We start from the raw sequence: 20331 nt of genomic DNA, 5'->3' as shown, positions 1-20331 counted from the left end.
TTGATATGTAACTCTTATCACAGAGGTTTTACTTAGCTTCCGGCAATTAGAAAACAGGTTCCCGAGTTCTCCTCAGAGGCGGTTATATCAAATGAGATATGTGAAGAGTTCAGCTTTAGTCGTGGATGAGGAGAGGTGAAGGGAACGTGAAGAGTCTTCCAGTCCGGTCCGGTAACAGATGGCTTTCACAACGAAGTTTGTAGCCGGTTCGTGAGTACGGAACGTAGTTCAATAATCCAGCGTCTGTCAGCTGGTGCGGTCGCATTAAGTAAGGAGACCGTGTCATAAGGGGGTGTGGCTAAGCTCCGTGGAACCCGGAAGTAAGAGGATACCAGACTTAAGGCATGACACATGGCCATTGGAGGTAACTAAAATCTCCATTTGTTTAAAAATACACAGGGACTAAGGAGAGAGCGCAGGTAACTTGTTTTTCTTTGGTTAGAACAGTTGTGTGGCATAGAAAACATTGCACATTTTTTGTTAATGAGAACAAGTAAGATTAAACCTAATGTCTACATATCATAGCAGTGAACATGAAGTATTGAGGCAAGTCATGGGTAACAGTCATAAGGGTGTCTGAGCAAATCAGGTATCCTAAGGAGGCAACAAACTAGGTGGTCGACTGTGGTAACTTGTGAGTGAAGCCACTGGGGTGGGACCTAAAAGAGTGAAGAGGTCTCTCACTACGTCCATATGGAAATAAAACAATATATAGCATAATGAGAAGACACAGCCTTGTCTTAGCATCCTAATATAGCCTAAACAAGGTGAGTATTGGGTCACTATCTGCCCAGGTGATACAAGCAAATACAGACTAAGTCAGCTAATCTAAGCAGAGAACCCCCCCCCCCCCCACCCTGCTGGCTGGAAATAAAATAAAATTATTTAATTAAATCAGTGTTAAAAAAAATAAAAATTATATACTTAGATTATATATATATATATACACACATACATAAATACACACACACATTTATACACAAACACACATATACATATACATACACTGTCTAGGTGTATTTTACTAATATATATATATATTTATATCAAAATACATGTAGAACGAAATATATATATATCCACACACCTATATATAAATAAAAATATTTTAAAAAAAAATAAAAATATATATATATATATATATATATACATATATACATACACACACACACAGGGAGTGCAGAATTATTAGGCAAATGAGTATTTTGACCACATCATCCTCTTTATGCATGTTGTCTTACTCCAAGCTGTATAGGCTCGAAAGCCTACTACCAATTAAGCATATTAGGTGATGTGCATCTCTGTAATGAGAAGGGGTGTGGTCTAATGACATCAACACCCTATATCAGGTGTGCATAATTATTAGGCAACTTCCTTTCCTTTGGCAAAATGGGTCAAAAGAAGGACTTGACAGGCTCAGAAAAGTAAAAAATAGTGAGATATCTTGCAGAGGGATGCAGCACTCTTAAAATTGCAAAGCTTCTGAAGCGTGATCATCGAACAATCAAGCGTTTCATTCAAAATAGTCAACAGGGTCGCAAGAAGCGTGTGGAGAAACCAAGGCGCAAAATAACTGCCCATGAACTGAGAAAAGTCAAGCGTGCAGCTGCCAAGATGCCACTTGCCACCAGTTTGGCCATATTTCAGAGCTGCAACATCACTGGAGTGCCCAAAAGCACAAGGTGTGCAATACTCAGAGACATGGCCAAGGTAAGAAAGGCTGAAAGACTACCACCACTGAACAAGACACACAAGCTGAAACGTCAAGACTGGGCCAAGAAATATCTCAAGACTGATTTTTCTAAGGTTTTATGGACTGATGAAATGAGAGTGAGTCTTGATGGGCCAGATGGATGGGCCCGTGGCTGGATTGGTAAAGGGCAGAGAGCTCCAGTCCGACTCAGACGCCAGCGAGGTGGAGTACTGGTTTGGGCTGGTATCATCAAAGATGAGCTTGTGGGGCCTTTTCGGGTTGAGGATGGAGTCAAGCTCAACTCCCAGTCCTACTGCCAGTTTCTGGAAGACACCTTCAAGCAGTGGTACAGGAAGAAGTCTGCATCCGTCAAGAAAAACATGATTTTCATGCAGGACAATGCTCCATCACACGCGTCCAAGTACTCCACAGCGTGGCTGGCAAGAAAGGGTATAAAAGAAGAAAATCTAATGACATGGCCTCCTTGTTCACCTGATCTGAACCCCATTGAGAACCTGTGGTCCATCATCAAATGTGAGATTTACAAGGAGGGAAAACAGTACACCTCTCTGAACAGTGTCTGGGAGGCTGTGGTTGCTGCTGTACGCAATGTTGATGGTGAACAGATCAAAACACTGACAGAATCCATGGATGGCAGGCTTTTGAGTGTCCTTGCAAATAAAAGGTGACTATATTGGTCACTGATTTGTTTTTGTTATGTTTTTGAATGTCAGAAATGTATATTTGTGAATGTTGAGATGTTATATTGGTTTCACTGGTTTAAAAATAAATAATTGAAATGGGTATATATTTGTTTTTTGTTAAGTTGCCTAATAATTATGCACAGTAATTGTCACCTGCACACACAGATATCCCCCTAAAATAGCTATAACTAAAAACAAACTAAAAACTACTTCCAAAAATATTCAGCTTTGATATTAATGAGTTTTTTGGGTTCATTGAGAACATGGTTGTTGTTCAATAATAAAATTAATCCTCAAAAATACAACTTGCCTATTAATTCTGCACTCCCTGTATATCCACACACCTATATATAAATAAAAATATATAAAAACACACACACACACACACACACATATGTATTAATTCTACACATATATTTATGTAATATTAGGTATCTTAATTAATTACAATTAGCGGGACCTGCCTGACAACCCATGCCGAAAGTAAAGGGAATTTAATTTGCTAGCACAATATTTAACCCTATAACTTTCCAAGACATCATAAAACCTGTACATGGGGGGGTACTGTTCTACTCTGGAGACTTCGCTAAACATAAATATTAGTGTTTCAAAACACTAAAATGTATTACAACGATGATATCGCCAGTAAAAGTGACGTTTTTTGCATTTTTCACGCACAAACAGCATTACACGGACGATATTATTGCTGCAATACTTTTTACTGTTTTGAAACACAAATATTTGTGTTCAGCGAAGTCTCCCGAGTACAACAGTATCCCTCATGTACAGGTTTTATGGTGTTTTCAAAAGTTACAGCGTCAAATATAAGGCATGTGTTTCATTTTTTTCACATTAAAATTTGCCAGATTGGGTACCTTGCCTTTGAGACCCTATGGTAGCCCAAGAATGAAAATTACCCCTATGATGGCATACCATTTGCAATAGTAGACAACCCAAGGTATTGCAAACGGGGTATGTCCAGTCTTTATAGTAGCCACTTAGTCACAAACACTAGCCAAAATTGGCGTTTTTTGCATTTTTCACACACAAATACTAACGCTAACTTTGGCCAGTGTTTGTGACCAAATGGCTACTAAAAAAGACTGGACATACCTCATTTGCAATACCTTGGGTTGTCTACTATTGCAAATGGTATGCCATTATGGGTGTAAATTTCATTCCTGGGCTACTATAAAGTCCCAAAGGCAACGTAACCAATCTGGCGAATTTCAATTTCAAATGTAACGTGCTATATTTGACCCCGTAACTTCCCAAAACTCCATAAAACCTGTACATAGGGGGTACTGTTTTACACGTGAGACTTTGCTGACTACAAATATGTGTATTTTATTGCTGTAAAAGCAAACAGTATTATGACGTTGACAGTTAAAATGTCATGTAGAACTAAAAAAAATAAAATTTCTTATTTTCTCCCATCTTTTTCATATTAAATTATGTTTCATAGCTAAATATTTGATATTAAATGAAAGCCCTGTTTCCCCTGAATAAAATGATATATAATAAGGGGGGTGCATTTAATTTGAAAGAGGTGAATTACGGTTGGACAGACATATAGCGCAAATGCCAGGTTTTGTTTACATTTTGTTTCGTTCACAACGTGTACATTTGGCTCCGTCCTTAAGGGGTTAAAGGGTTAAGTGTCACAAAGATTAAATATTTAGTTTTTCAGTTTAACTCATGGATGGCATTGTGTCTCAGGGCTCTTTTGATCACTGAAAACAATCTGACACCTGTGATAATTAGATTGCCAGGTGAGCCCAATTTAAGGAAAAACTACTAAAGGAGAGTGTTCCGCATTATTAAGCAGAGTACCATTTTCATGCAATATGGGGAAGAAAAAGTGTCTCTCTGCTGCCGAAAAGAGTGAAATAGTTCAATGCCTTGGACGAGGTATGAAAACATTAGATATTTCACGAAAAGTTAAGCGTGATCATCGCACTGTTAAGAGATTTGTGGCTGATTCAGAGCACAGATAGGTTCGTGCAGATAAAGGCACATTGAGGAAGATTTCTGCCAGATCCATGCATCGGATCAAGAGAGCAGCTGCTAAAATACCATTACATAGCAGCAAACAGATATTTGAAGCTGCTGGTGCCTCTGGAGTCCCGCAGACATCAAGGTGTAGAGTCCTCCAGAGTCTTGCAACTGTGCATAAACCTTCTATTCGGCCACCACTAACCAATGCTCACAAGGAGAAACAGCTGCATTGGGCAGAAGAATACATGAAGACTAATTTTCAAACAGTCCTGTTCATTGATGAGTGCCGTGCAACCCTGGATGGTCCAGATGGATGGAGTAGTGGACGGCCACCCTGTTCCAACAAGGCTGCGACGTCAGCAAGGCGGTGGTGGAGTCATGTTTTGGGCCGAAATCATGGGAAGAGAGCTGGTCGGCCCCTTTAGGGTCCCCGAAGGTGTAAAGATGACCTCTGCAAAGTACGTGGAGTTTCTGACTGACCACTTCCTTCCCTGGTACAGAAGGAAGAGCTATGCTTTCCGTGATTAAATCATCTTCATTACAACCTATAAAGTGTTTTGAAACTTACAATGCACTGTTCCAAGTTATTACGCACAGTAAGTTTTTGTTTAAAAAAAAAAGTTATTAGGTTTGTTCAATAAAATTTGAATTGTACTCGTAATGGTTGATAACATGAGAATTATGCTGACTGTTATTTACAGCAATTATTTAGGCAAATGAGAAAATTATCAATTTGCATAATAATTTGGAACAGGGTGTATATACTGCACAAATTATAAACCAATAGTGATCTTACCTAGAGGTGGGAGTCCGAAGTGGTGAGTTAAGGTACACCCTTGCAGTTTAACACAAACCGAGGAGAGACTAAAGAACTCTCCAAGGTTATGAAACAATAGACTAGGGCTTTGCAGGAAAAGTACGCAGAACAGACAAGAGAATTCCAATAGAGTAGTCAGGTATGGTTCCAATGGTCAGGTCAGGTGGAAATAAGGCAAATAAACAGTTCTAAAAAGGTCAAAGCAGGAGTCAGATAAACTAAACAGTTTCCAAGACAAGTAACAAAACGAGGTCCGGAGAAGTGATGTCCAAGCGTGGCAGTCTGCTTGGCACGGTGTGAACTGTGACACTAAGGTAAACCAAAAAAAAATAAAAGCATTGCTGATGGTGAGATATGTAGATGTAAGTTGATGTAAGCGAGCAATAGGGATGTCCCCGAGTAGCACTGGTCATCTGCCCAACTGAGGGAGTCCCGTGTCAGCCAATGCCTAGAGTCGGAAAGTCACTGAGAAGAATGAGAATAAGAAGCGGGGCAAGATTTGAGTGAAGCGTGGCATCCCTCTAGCCGCAGTCTGTGTTGAAGGCCATCATTCTGTAAGCACGAACTCCGGTGGCCACCCAAGAGTCCAAGTTTATCCCCATCGGGAAATGGTAGATGATCTCAGTGGTATGTGCCGCAAGCGGCAGTATGTCTGCCGGTTCCACGGCCAATGCAATGGGAGTAGCTCCCTCTGGCACTCAGCCCAGGCAGGCCATTTTTGGGTGACATGTGAGAAGGTTTTGGCTGGAGGAGACGCAGTCACCCAGCCCGGCGTCAGTGCCATCTCGTAACGTGCTGTCAGTCGTTCCCAGAAGCCGTCAAAAATCTAATCTAAGCGTGACGTGCTCAACGGTGTCATGTCGAGCCTTCACGGTTTGCGTCAGCTCACGTGCATGAAGTGGAGGCACCTCTACCATCATCGTGCAGTAGGTTGCCGTAGTGGTGCATGTGTGCAGTGTCAATTGTTAGAAGGCAGCCGAGGTATGTGATGCAAGAAAGCAGGGACCGGGATAATTCCAAAGGGAAGGGGGTTGGGGGGAGAAATGCTAGTTATGGGGATCGCACTTCTAGCCAAAGAGCCGCTGCCTCATTTTTTGTGCAAATTTGCACTTCCCCACGGGGAAGCATTGGGTTTGGCGAGATAAGATCAAGAATTATGATCATAGCCAGGGAGGGTGACACAGTAAAGGTGGCTGAAAGTCAAGAAAAAATAAAGATGTAAAACATTTTTTTTATATATTTTCTATCTTGTAATATATAAACTGAACAGAAATTATAAACTAAACATTTGTTTTCGCCCCCATTTTACATGAGCTGAACTTAATCATCTAAGACTTTTTTTATGTACACAAAAGGCCTATTTCTCTCAAATATGGATCACAAATCTGTCTAAATCGGTGTTAGTGAGCACTTCTCCTTTGCTGAGATAATCCATCCACCTCACAGGTGTGGCATATCAAAATGCTGATTAGACAGCATAATTATTGCATAGATGTGGCTTAGGCTGGCCACAATAAAAGGCCACTCTAAAATGTGCAGTTTTATCACATCACAATGCCACAGATGTCGCATGCTGACTGCAGGAATGTCCACCAGAGCTGTTGCCCGTGAATTGAATGTTCATTTCTCTACCATCTCCAAAAAGGTGTTTCAGAGAATTTAGCAGTACATCCAACCGGCCTCACATTTGCAGACCACATGTAACCACACCAGCCCAGAACCTCCACACCCAGCATCTTCACCTCCAAGATCTTCTGAGACCAGCCACCCGGACAGCTGCTGCAACAATCGGTTTGCATAACCAAAGATTTTCTGCACAAACTGTCAGAAACCATCTCAGGGAAGCTCATCAAACTCATCGGTGACTCGACCTGACTGCAGTTCGTAGTCGTAATCGACTTGAGTGGGCAAATGATAACATTTGATGGTGTCTGGCACTTGAGAGGTGTTCTCTTCACGGATGAATCCGGTTTTCATTGTACAGGGCAGATAGACAGCGTGTATGGCGGCGTGTGGGTGAGCAGTTTGCCGATGTCAACGTTGTGATCGAGTGGCCATAGTGGCAGAGGGGTTATGGTATGGGCAGGCATAAGTTTATGGACAACTAACACAGGTGCATTTATTGATGGCATTTTGAATGCACAGAGATACCATGACGAGATCTTGAGGCCCATTGTTGTGCCATTCATTCACGACCATAACCTTGTTATAGTGTAATTTAGAAATAAACAAAGATGTTTAAATGTCTATCTGTTCCTGTCCAAATTATAAAAAGTTGAATTGCGTATATACGCTGAAGTAATTCAGACTGACACACGGAGTTCAGGTTAAAATAACTTCGAGGAAATTTATTGGCAAGTGAAGCAAGAGCGGGCTCGCAGGCCCTTTTAAGGGGAACTTTGCATCATCATTGATTATTGAGATCAGTAAATAAACATCGTTAATTGGATTAATTGTTAAGTGTTTGTGTCAGTGACCACCCATCAATATGATTAATTGGCTCAAAAACTAAGTGGTTAGCTAAGTGTCCACCCACCGAGAGGTGGTATTGTTCTGGACACGGGTGTGGTCAGAAGGCTCAAGCACCATCTTTCCCAGCATGAGGTTTACTCGGTGGAAAGGGGGGCTTGAGCGTCATTTTACACAGTTAGTGATGTCATTCTTGTGGTCAGGTGCAAGGTTCTCTTATGAATAGAACATTTCATTAGTACAGTGTTCTCATGGCCTTCAAATTATACTATGTTGCAAATTACAGGAGATTCAGCAATTCCTGGGTTAGTCATGTCTTTATAGAAAATACAGTCTCTGTTCATTGTATTAAATGTTGCTGGGAAATTCTGTCATGTAATGTAGTTTAAAATGGAGAATCTGTCAGGTAATGAGGACAAAATGGAGGGTCTGTCACTGTGTGAGGTTAAAATGGAGTTAGTACAATAATTCAATACAAGTTCAATAAAGATTAATAATTCTACATCAACCTCATATTGCAGCATGATAATGTACAGCCCCATGTTTTAAGGATCTGTACACAATTCCTGGAAGCTGAAAACATCCCAGTTTTTTGCATGGCCAGCATACTCACTGGACATGTCACCCATTGAGCATCTTTAGGATGCTCTGGATCGGCGAATAAGACAGCGTGTTCCAGGTCCTGCCAATATCCAGCAACTTTGCACAGCCATTGTGCAAGAGGAGTGGACCAACTTTGCACAGGCCACAATCAACAACCTGATCAACTCTATGCTATGTGTTGCACTGCATGAGGCAAATGGTGGTCACACCAGATACTGATTGGTTTTCAGATCCCCCCCCCCCCCCCCCCAACCTGGATCCCTCCAATACAGTAAAACTGCACATTTTAGAGTGTTCTTTTATTGTGGCCAGCCTAAGTCACACCTATGCAATAATCATGCTGTCTAATCAGCATCTTGATATGCCACACCTGTGAGGTGGATGGATTATCTCGGCAAGGGAGAAGAAGTGCTCACTAACACAGATTTAGACAGATTTGTAAATATTTGAGAGAAATAGGCCTTTTGTGTACATAGAAAAAGGCTTAGATCTTTGATTTCAGCTCATGAAAAATGGGGGCAAAAAAAGAAAAAAAAAAGTGATGCATTTATAATTTTGTTCAGTGTAGTATAACACCACAGTGTTGGTAATAGAAACATGTACTTCTAATGTCATGCTGGTTATTTAATATGAAAATAAACACATACTACATAGTGAATTAAAGGAACACTCCAAACACTATAACCACTACAGCAGGGCTTAGCTCATTGAATGAAAAACCTAACTCCACACACACAGTATTGTTAAACATGTTTAATGCATTTATAAGATTCATTAGAGGCACAGCTCCTTGTCAGATATCAGATTCCTCCACAGAAAAATGTTACAAATATAAATTAGTCACATGGGAGAATATAAATAAATAATAGATTGATAAGAGCATGAGCCATCACAAAAAAAACAAGAAGAAGGGGGAGGGAGAGGGGGAATATATATATCTATATATGTACACCTTTACAAATAACGAAAGAACATGCAGAAACACAGTTTCACATTATAGGACAGAAAAGTCTAGTCAATTTTGGCAAGCTTGGTAAATTCACCCTTACCAGAAGTCTAGATCTGAAGGATCAGTCAGTCCTCAAAATATAAAGTAAAAGGTGGCTCTCAAAATGCATTCCACTGTAAGCCAAAACAGCGAGAAGATAAGTATTTCAGTTACAAAGTTAAAATGTATATCGTCCTTTAATCCCACAAAAATTGGGTTAAAGTGAGTCTAAACTGTTCTGGTAAAATTCTAATAATATTTTTTTGTTGGTTTGATTTTAATTTTTTTTTTTAATTTTAGTTTTTTTACACAAAGGAGGTAGGAATCTCATGTCAAGGTCCACTAAAAAAAAAAAGAAAAGAATGTGTGTTGTGATCAAGCAAAGGCATGTCTCATAACACATTAATGGCTTTCTTTAAGAACAGTTTGTACATGAACCAAGCATGAAGAGATTCTCTCTGCACTCACTCTTGTATGTTTAAATAAATAAGATCCTGTCAAGTTGATCTAACCCACTGGAATCATCAGATTTTCACCGTATTTCCTGAGCAACTTGCTGTGGTTGTGATCAACAGACCATTGTGGTGGCAGGTACTTGGGTTGCATGCTGTCCAAGAAATGCTGACGCCAACGTTTCTCAAGCTCCATTAAAGATTTCAGTCCACCTTTAGCGTAGCTCTGCACTACCTTCACTCCATGGGGCACGTAGGACTCATTGAAAATCCTGCAGAAAAAAAAAAAAAAAAAATATGAAACTGCAGGAATACTTAACTTAGTTTGGATGATTTATCATTTACTCAAACTGATAAATCCACCCAAACTACCACTACAAAATGTGTCCCCTCTCTGGTATCACCAGCGTCAGTGGTTCTAAACCCACCACCACCACCCCTCATAGGCAGCCCTGCCTTCCTTGGTGCAGTGGAGATCCTGCTCTGACACTAGGAAGGGTCTACGATTGAGGACTTGCAAAATTATGGCATCTAACACAACGTTTAAAGAATAGTTACTAAAGCTATTCTAAAAGCACGCAATGGGTTGCCCAGCCTGTACCATGTATGTATACAGTTCCCTGTTAAAAATAGAAAGTCGCAAAGGCATCGATGTTGGTGAAAATTGTATACGCCTTAAGCTTTTTTTCTACTACTCACCGGGGTTCTTAAGCTACCCACCGAGCTATACTTTTTATTCCCTGTCGTTATTATTTTTGTATATTAGAATTAAAAAAAACCTGACTTATCGAGTTCAGGTCCAGGGCTCATGCACGATGTTTAACTATTAAGGTCTATAAATATTTGTATTTGAAAAGATGTTGGCATGCTTTTCTGTATCACGATATATATTTTATTTATACATGTTAATTGTGTATTGGGTCGCCTGACTGTAACGGATATGAATATTGATGACAGTCATGGCAAAAATAAAGAATTTTAAAAAAATATATAAAGTCACTTTGGAATTGTTGAGAATGAGACCTGTGAGGTGTAGTTGTTCTCATTGCCGGGGGAGGGGAGGGGGGGCACGCACTGGTGGTGCTCGTTCTCTTCCAGAGGTGACCACATCTTTCATCTAATCTACTTCTTCTATCCCTATCTTCTCTATTTCTACTGTCTTGCATAGTGGGCCTAGTTCTAAGTGTCTGGGTGTATGATTAGAGGCAACACTATAAGGGGCAGCCCATTCTCCGAGAGTACCATGCCCTTTTCGTGGTTGATTGAGTGACCTCTTCAAGTAATAAAAGCACTGTTACCATATATTGAATACAGGGATCGTAATCTGCAATACAATGTACACGGTAACTGAATGTGGAATGCTCAATACCAGAAATACTTGTTATACTTTATAAGGAGAGGCCTGCGCGCTCTTCTCTTGTATAATCTTGTATAATAAAAATTGTTGAGAATGTCAGAAACGAAGTTTAAAGTAGCTGAACTTAAATACTCAACTTACAGAATTTTTACATTTAGTTGTTTTGGCCAACATTGTATTTGCATTCAACAATTCACATTTTAGTGAACAATACTGGACTATAAAATGTCAGGATTCCTTTTACAAGATCTCTCCAACTTATTACCTTGTCTCAAGACTAGCTGCCTCTTGTAGAGTCTCATGGGTTATGTATTCCGTTCCATAATGGTTTTTGATCTCTTTGAGAAGCTCATTCCTTCGTTGCTCTGGCAGCTTGGAGGCATTTAGGAGAGCCCGGGCTGCCGAGCGCACCTGCCTACGTTCAGGGTCTTCCAGCATGCGCACCCCTTCTTCGCAACCTATAGGGGCATTAAATTCCTCCGAGAGCCGCTGCTTCAAACTGGCATCATGGTAGTTAGACACTGCATGGCAGGACGTACAAAGCAGCAGCACATCATGAGAATTGTGGTCTTTCATCTGGATAGGAAAATGGCGTCTGTATTCGTGGGGCACCACATTCTTTCTGCAGAAAGAGGCAAGTAAAATGGGTGAGAACACAATGGTACCTGCATGAGTTTAAACTGGAGGATATGAATAACAAAGAAGCAAGTCAATAGCAGGCTTTAGGCTTACCTTATGTAAGACTCCCTTTTGCCACACACAACACAAAGATTCTCTTTAACCGTCAGGTAGTAGTCCACACTGGACTCGGGGCGGCCAGATGGTTCAAATCGCAACTTCACAATGAATGGGTCATTGCTAATCAGATCTAAATCAGTAGTCATAGAAGACAAGTTATTTAACTTTAAATAAAAATAAACAGATTAGAGATAGTGTAAGAATGTTCTAAAGGAAGTTTCTACCATTCTAAAAATTATTAAAAATATAATCACTGGAATAGCCCAGGGTCAATCTTCACATTTTTGGGACCATCATCACTGCATGAATAAACGTGCACACAACAAAAAAGTCTCAAATGGAGAGTGGAAAGGAGAAAAATATCAAATATAAAAACACACACGAAACCACACATTGTTACAAAGTTATGGCTCCTTGCAGAAACGGACAGTTGGACATATTAAATATCAGACAGCAGCTGGCAAGCAAACAAAATGCTCTCACCTCCAATGCCCTTATCCAGATACCACTGAGCTTTCTTCCGATCACACGTACACAGGGGCTGTCCATCAGGAGCATGCAGAAAGCAATTATCATACAATGGTGCTTTCCTAAAAAGACATGGTTTACAAACATCGTCTATAAAACTGATAAGTGTTATACAGCAGGCGAACAGCACAACCGAGGGAATAGACATTATTACTCTTCTAGAATTCCAAGTTCTATACATACACATCCACGTTTACCTTGCAGAGTATCCCACACCGAGGGGCTTTTTCTTATTCTTGCGAGGGTCTTTGCCTTGGTTAATCTGAGAGAGCTTCTCTTCAGACCTTGACCTCTTAGTTCTTTGTGCACCATTTACATCTCCATTTAAAATGCCAGCAGATTTTGCTTTAAACGGGACATCTACCAACCCTTGACATTTTCCGAGTAAAAACTCCCAAGAGCAGGGTGAATCTGGTGAGAAGAATCCCAGCAGGTGAAGAAAGAGGGCAATAGAGACTTGTGCGTCCCTTGCGGCATACAAAACCTAAAAAATAAAAAAAAAAGGCAAAGAAGCATATCAATCTGTATTAATTTTGTATACACACTAGAGAAAAAAAAAATAAACCACAACCCACACAACCCAAAAACACAAACGAACCTACATTTGTTTATACAAACCCAGAGAGATGAGGACATAGTAACTTCCTGTGACGGTAGTCACCATCACTGGGAACATAAGATCCCCGGATGACTCCTATGTTTAAGTCACCCTGTGCCCATTGTAGGTGCAAGGTGTGTGTGTAATGTATGTGTATTTATTGTTAATTGTTTGTGTGCTCTCTTGTCCTGCTGATGCTTTCTACCAACTAGGAGGAACTTTGGCTATGGAGCCTGTATAGAAACCTCTGTTGGTTCCAGGAACAGCTTTATGCACTACCTGAATAGCAAGACTTGATAATTAGCATATTCAGGTAGATTTGCATATTGCCAATTCTGCAGGCTGGAGAGATATTTTGTGTTAATGATTATCTTCCCCACTCCCTTAAAAATAGGTAATTGTGTTAATAAGTTGCTGTATGTTGTCTGCTAGGATTTGGTTACTTGTATTTTATTTAAGTTGTCACAGTAATCTAGATGTAATGCAGTCTATGGGCTAGTCCTGAGAAAAATGAAGTTTTGTATGTCCGTTCCTTTTGGAACTTGTGTCCTGTGTGGATTTTTAGCAATCTTTGGAGGAGTTTGCTGGTTGCAGGATCCCTCTAGTTCTGGTATAATGCAATAACTATAATCACTGTAAGCAGAGCTGCAGCGGAATAGGCAGAGGGGACGATACATGCCTGGAAGGAGAGCTTCTGCCTGGTAGGGTGCAAAGCTCCAGAAGGAGCCCAGTCAAGCTTCGGCAAATGGGGGCATAAGCATTCCAGGGTCCCTGCAAGCGGCTAGGAAGCGGACTTGGCGGAGGTACAGGGAACTCAGTCACACTCTCCCCCTCCCAAAAAAAAAAAAAAAACCCAACACATACACACACCCACACACACACCAAAAACTTGCATATAAAAGACTGCCTGCACCACAATAAGCAGTAAGGGTTATAATACTTAGCTGGCCCCTTGTAAATTCATATGAAATATGATTAGAATAGTTGTGCAACAATGACAAGTCTTATGATTTCTTTAACCCATCTATTGTGCCAAGTTTGTTACACTGCAAATCGTTTTAGAATCGGAAAGACTTTACAAATATTGCAAAGATGCCCCAGACACAAAACCACATTTCTAAACTTCAAACTACCAAAAAACAGTGAACAGACCAAGGCTTGCGAGTAGATACAGACCTGATCCTGACTAAATTCTTCTGCATCCCAATTGCTGCAGCGCAGCTGAAAGGATTTGTCTAGGGGGAAGGATAAAATACTCTCGGAGAGAGTCTTTAGACTCAAACTGTTCTGAAATGAGTCTCTTCTAGAACAAAAAATAAATAAAAAATCCTCAGTGTTCAATTCACAGTAGTACAAACCAAACTGTAGAATTATTAGCAGGTACAGATATAGTTACACAGTTCATAACAAATATTTGACTCTTAATCGCAGCTCGTCATTTTGATAGTAAATGTGATCAACAATTTATAAAATTTACTATTTCAGTGAAGGCGTTACAGATTTTCTACACAAATGACAGAGCACCAAATAATAGACTTCCTGCAAATTCAAATAAAGTGGAGTCCATACAGAAACTACATATGCCACAATATATTTACATTTTTTTTTCCAATGACACCTCAAAATGAGGAGATTAGGAATCAAACAGGACATCTGCAAAATCTTCTTTTCCTGAAGTCTGTGTTCCTTTTTAGCCCTGTTAAACAGTTAGAGGGTGCAGGACACTATAATACAGATATATACACACCCACCCAGCCTAAGACGTTTGATTTTTTTGAAGTTTCTCTTCATAATTAAAATCTTCATATCTTTTTCTTATTAGATCATTTACGCTTCTCTACCTTTCTCAGTTCTTCAATCTTTTGGATAATAGGAGTCAAGATTACTCTGCACATTGAAGGTGGGATGTTCACGCTGATCTAGAGGTAAACGTTTTCTACCTTATGCAAGTCAAGCCCCAAATATTAAGTGTCCTGTATTGCCTGTACATTGGGGGAAGTTGAGCCAGACAAGATTAGGAAACATCTGAGCTCATTTACTGAAATCTTCAAAGCGAGGCTGGACACCATTCGATCCATTATTATCCAATGGGCTTTAAGGGGATAAGGGGGAAAGAAGTCACCTACAATGTGCTACAGCAGGGATAGGCAACATTCAGGACTCCAGATGTTGCAGACTACATCTCCCATAGTGCTAGCAAAGCATCATTGGACATGTAGTCCACAACATCTGGAGTGCCAAAGGTTGCTGCCACTGTACTATAGTATCTTTTACACATATGTTGAAGAGTGATTGAGAACATCCCCTTGTTATACCTCATTCACAGAAATTCTTGGAACCCCAGATCTGAAAATAAAACCACTGTAAAAATAAAAATAATACCTCTGTCTCATTGCAAGGTATCTGATATCGACAAGTCCTTTCACAGAAAGGCCATAATCACACTGCAGTTTATTGGAGTCATCACAGCAGCCAACTCCAACTTTCAGTATGCTGGGGTTTGCGAGGAGATTGAGAAACGTATTGGGGACAGTACGGCCAGAGTTGACAAATTGAGGCAAACGAACCAGGACACAAAAACCACTGTGGGTAGCCATCTGTAGTAGAGATACTGGTTTCTTTTTTCCTTCTACAGCCACCTGAAAAATAAAGGAGGAGGAGAACACAACAAAGTTACCCAAAAGTTTAAAAAAAAAAAAAAAAGGCTTAAAACAGCAGTAAAACTGAAAAATATAAATGTACTCTCTGCAGATCTAAGCTGCCCCTGAGACTTGGCAATAAATGGAAGGAGAGGTCTTGGTTAACAGCACATTACAGTAAATACAAGCTGATAAATTGTATTAGATGTTACATTAGAGATTATCTGTTAAACTGAAAGTTAGAAACATTTAATTTTATTTGGTTACTATTCCCTGGGAACAAATATGTAACAGCCTTCACAGCAATATGATACTTTGTGCCTTTTCACTGTCAGTAGTTAAAGGATCACTATATAGTGTCAGGAAAACAAAGCTATTTTCCTGACACTATAGTGCCCCGAGGGTGCTCCCACCCTCAGGGTCCCCCTCCCGTGGCGCTGAAGGGGTTAAAACCCCTTCAGTTACTTACTTTAATCCAGCACCGGTGTCCCTCGGCGCTGGTGACCTCTCCTACCCCACCAACGTCAGCAGAGCATATTCAAGCTGTCAATAGGAAAGCATTTCTCAATGCTTTCCTATGGACGCATAATATGCCTCCAGCATCGCAGATGCGCCTCTAGTGGCTGTCTGGAAGACAGCCACTAGAGGCTGGCTTAACCCCAAATATAAGCATAGCAGTTTCTCTGAAACTGCTATGTTTACATGAGAAGGGTAAAACCTGAGGGGCATTGCACCCAGACCACTTCATTGAGCTGAAGTTGTCTGGGTGACTATAGCGTTCCTTTAACCCCTTAAGGACCAAACTTCTGGAATAAAAGGGAATCATGACAGGTCACATATGTCATGTGTTCTTAAGGGGTTAAAAAGGTAAATTCAAAGTACTATTATGTGCATATAGACCGTCGCTAAATGGCTTTCAGTGAAGTGTAGTTTAATGAAAAAGTGGTTTAAAAAAAAAAAAAAAAAAAAGCCACAGTTCAGCAAACTTCCATTGGACTTAGAATAGAATGAGCTCTGTGTCAAACTAAAGTATTAAAACAAGAAACAGATACACAGACTTGATTCAGTTACACGAACGCTGTACACCGACACCTACCCATTCACAGTCTATACCAAGAACTTTGTAGTATGTAAGCTCTTTGTTCAAAATGGGCCAGATTTCCTCCCATTCTTCGGTTTCAGACACTACTTTGATTTCAGCTTCCAAAATCTTCTCTACGGCAGACACACCACAATATTCTTCCTCTGAGTTTTCGCTGCTCTCTCTCTCTGTGCAGTCGATGCAAGCATCACCTCCAGGGCTTATGTTCTTGTGGAGACTGGCAGCAGAGAGTTGTCTTCTCCGATGAATAAACCTCCACAGTACAAGACATCCTACAGTGGTTCCCACCAAAGATGCAACGCCAAGTGTTAGCCCAGGGTGCCTGGGCATTTTATTGGAATACCTATTATTGAAACACAAACAAAAAAACTAATTATTAAGAGCCACTGTAGAACCATTTTACTATGATTTACCAAGACCACGTGCTTATCGATGCTCCCTACACAAAACACGAATATTGCAGGGGTTTTGCTCACCCAAATTTCAAGGATAGAGAAGCCCCACGTGCCCTTACAAAGACACCGGTTAACGGTAAAGTCAGACTCCATACTACTTATCGGATTTCATCTAGACTTATGAATCAGTTGCGGTCTCCTTAATTTCTTAAAAAATTCTGATTTAAAACAAAAAGGCATTGCCACTTTTTTTCTTACAGGATCCAAACGCACAGAAGGTGGACTAGCTTTGTTTATACATTATCTAGATCCATAGTTAAACAAAACGCACCAGTACTGCAGATGGTGACGAAAAGCTTTATGGCTAGAACATTTTGCATTATTGAAAAAAAGGATCTATTAAAAAGGACCCTCCCAGTGGCCATGGTCTCTCTAAACGCCGAGAAGGTGTTTGATCGCCTTCTCTGGCCCTCTCTCTACAAGGTCCTAGATTGTTTTAGCTTTCCATTGGAATTTAGACCATTAATAGAAGCAACTTCCTGCATCCACTGGACACTTACTGCTACCAAATATCCCCCTCCTCCTCTTACCCTTTCATCAAAAGCACCTGTAAAGGCTGTCCACTCTTATTTGCCTTATCACTTGAACCCCTCCTAGCAGCCATCAGGTTGAAATCACTCATTGTAGCCGTTATCCAGAACTGAGATTTCTTCAAAGTCTCTGCATATGCAGACAACATTTATTAAGTGTAACAAACCCAGAGACTTCCTTGACTTTACTTCCCCCTTAACATACCCGGAGACATGCTGACTTTCCGCATATGCCCCACAACCATAATGTACGTAGGCACCCAAATCACCAATGACATTTCCATTTTATACATGACAAACTATACCCCTATACAGTATTGCATTTTAACACACAGCTCTAAAACAAAATACCAGTATTCAGTGTTTCGAATGCTAGGTTATAAAACAGAGCTATTGCTAAAGATGTGGCTATTAAATTGGTGACATGTATCCCCCACCCACTAATCAGACCAATAAGACAAATGCAGTAAGGATGGAACACTTCAGCCTATTATATTGTGAGGGTGGGAGCAAGTGTTAGGATCAAAATGTGTGTCTTCAAGTAGAAATATGCTGAAAAAGCATCAAAGTGAACAAGGAGGACACTGTCAATTTAAGAGTAACTGTGGGTAAGGGTGGGGCTGTTCTGAGAATTTTCAGGACACTTGCAAATAAACTTTGGTGAAATCCTCTCCCCCACCAAAAAAAATCTGTACCTCCCAACATCGGAGCCAGTTAAGTGGGCCAGTGATACAAATCACGTCATTGGCGCTGCCGATAAATGGTTCAGATCTGCCTAAAGAATATGGAAGTTTGACAGAATGCAAACCCATCTGCCAGCCAGTCACACGGGCCAGCCCACTAATGGCAGAGCATGCAGGGAGCCCTGTTTTGGTGCTCTCTGTGAGGACCTAGCATCCTAAATGTGTAATGAAAACGCATCTAATGCTACGCTTATTGGGACAGAAACAGCAGACCAGGGAACAAAGTTGGACAGTTTTAATCCAGCCTTAAAAAGTCACACCAATGACCAAATTGGCATAAAAATGTAGGGTTCATGGTTTAGTAGATATACGCCCCATGCATGCATACAATCATTTTTCATACATGTGTTCATTGGGGGAAAATCTTGAAAGAGCTTGCAAAGGCTACAGATCTAACGAATGGCAGCCATTGCAAGCCCTCACCTTTTTCCCCCCATAAGAGACTTGTAGTCTTCACAGGGGCAATAGCCAGAGGCTTCTCATTGAAATGCCTCTGAAGCTCTCCTTTTGTGTACACCTGCTATAGCCACTCATGTCTGCTTGTGTGCACTTACAGCATTCTGATCGGAGCTCTGACAAACCGGTATGCAGGTGCATTAAAGTAAAGAGTTCATAGGAGACCTGACGGAAGTAGGAAACATACTTGGCTGTCTGATTGATTGACAATCAGGTCGGTGTTTAATTTTCTCATAGAAATTAGCTCTTATAATTGTCATTATCATCAGATACTCCTTACTCATAAAGCACTTCAGCAAGCATAAGTGATTTAGGAGTGTGGAATGGTCCAAGCATACCACCCAAAATCTGAAATGGATAGATTAAAGTTAAGAGTGCAAGGTGGAGTGAACAGGTGTGGGGCTGTTCTGAGAAGTCTCAGGTGTCTTACTAATAATGCATGCAACTAAAATGTAGTTAAAAACATATCTTATTTATACAGATTGGTTTCTAACCACATTTATTGCAGCCCAAATACACTTTATAGGGACGATTATTGCCGTCAAGCTCATTTATACACCAACAACATGGCGTTCCTAAAAACAAAGGACATTAGAAAAGCGGATTTGGACTCAAAATATGACCTGTGCCTCCTGAATAGGGACGTTTCATGTATGCTTAGAACATATTACTTCTAAATTAAAGAAATAATAATGTAGCATTGCATGCTCTATCACAAGACATATTCTGAGGCATCTATTGGATTACAATTTAAATCAATAATAATCAAAAGAAATCTCCCCCCCCATTGATATAATTCCAACTTGCATCAGTATCTCTAAAATTAAATGTACACATGGTTAGAATATATAAAGGTTTAGACACCAAATTAATTAAATGAAGACCAATTGCAAACATATAGGTAAAAAATAAATATATATACAATTTACCTATATATTCACGGTCTACATTTAAGCTAAATTTTGCAGTTCTGTGTTTAGTGAGCAGACCCCATACATTGATTCCATATGTCCTAGGAATAGGTTTAGCATTAGTATGTGTGAAATGATCTTGCTATATAAGATATATAGATATATATATATATATATATATATATAAAAAATAGACGACCACGACTTGGTATGGATAATTGACAGTCAGTAGAATGGAAGCTGCTAGACATGCAGTTACCTGGTCGCAATAAATGCTCACACACAGCTGACACGCACTCAAGCGTTCCACCGACCGGCTGCACGCACTTCCTCTTCCTGAAATGACGTCACCGCCCGAGCACGTGTCCCCCCCCCTTATTGTACGGAAAGCGAGAGGCGTGTTTAACCCATTCACTCTCAGAGCTCAGAGTATCCCCCTTCCATTCTAAGCATGGGATGCCTCCCAGTGGCAGCTCTGCGTTTATAATATAAAACATGAACTTGCCCCAGGCCAAACATGGGTTATTGTGTGTTAGTAGGTATAATAAAC

General features: G+C 40.3%; 1 protein-coding gene across 1 annotated transcript; it reads right to left on the bottom strand.

The window, feature by feature from the left end:
* Positions 1–9200: 9200 nt before the first annotated feature.
* Positions 9201–20112, bottom strand: EXD2 (exonuclease 3'-5' domain containing 2). The gene is made up of 9 exons (XM_063440161.1): positions 20041–20112; positions 16681–17029; positions 15328–15584; positions 14122–14248; positions 12545–12831; positions 12303–12409; positions 11814–11949; positions 11347–11703; positions 9201–9996 (listed from the first exon to the last, which is right to left on the bottom strand). Exons 2-9 carry the CDS (start codon positions 17014–17016, stop codon positions 9780–9782), a joined length of 1824 nt encoding a protein of 607 aa, XP_063296231.1. The 5' UTR covers positions 17017–17029; positions 20041–20112; the 3' UTR covers positions 9201–9779.
* Between the last annotated feature and the right edge of the window lie 219 nt (positions 20113–20331).

Source organism: Pelobates fuscus, chromosome 13 (assembly GCF_036172605.1).
Source record: "Pelobates fuscus isolate aPelFus1 chromosome 13, aPelFus1.pri, whole genome shotgun sequence".
NCBI classification, from domain to species: domain Eukaryota; kingdom Metazoa; phylum Chordata; class Amphibia; order Anura; family Pelobatidae; genus Pelobates; species Pelobates fuscus.
This window is presented reverse-complemented; position numbering and strand designations above follow the sequence as displayed.

Bases quoted from the DNA above. Each gene is read 5' to 3' on its own strand.
- EXD2 (XM_063440161.1), bottom strand. From the start codon at position 17,016: ATGCCCAGGCACCCTGGGCTAACACTTGGCGTTGCATCTTTGGTGGGA. The intron at 11,950-12,302 runs GTGAGAGCATTT...CTACTGATTTAG, and splicing joins TCTGGATAAGGGCATTGGAG to ATCTGATTAGCAATGACCCA. The intron at 11,704-11,813 runs GTAAGCCTAAAG...CTCTTTCTGCAG, and splicing joins AAAAGGGAGTCTTACATAAG to AAAGAATGTGGTGCCCCACG.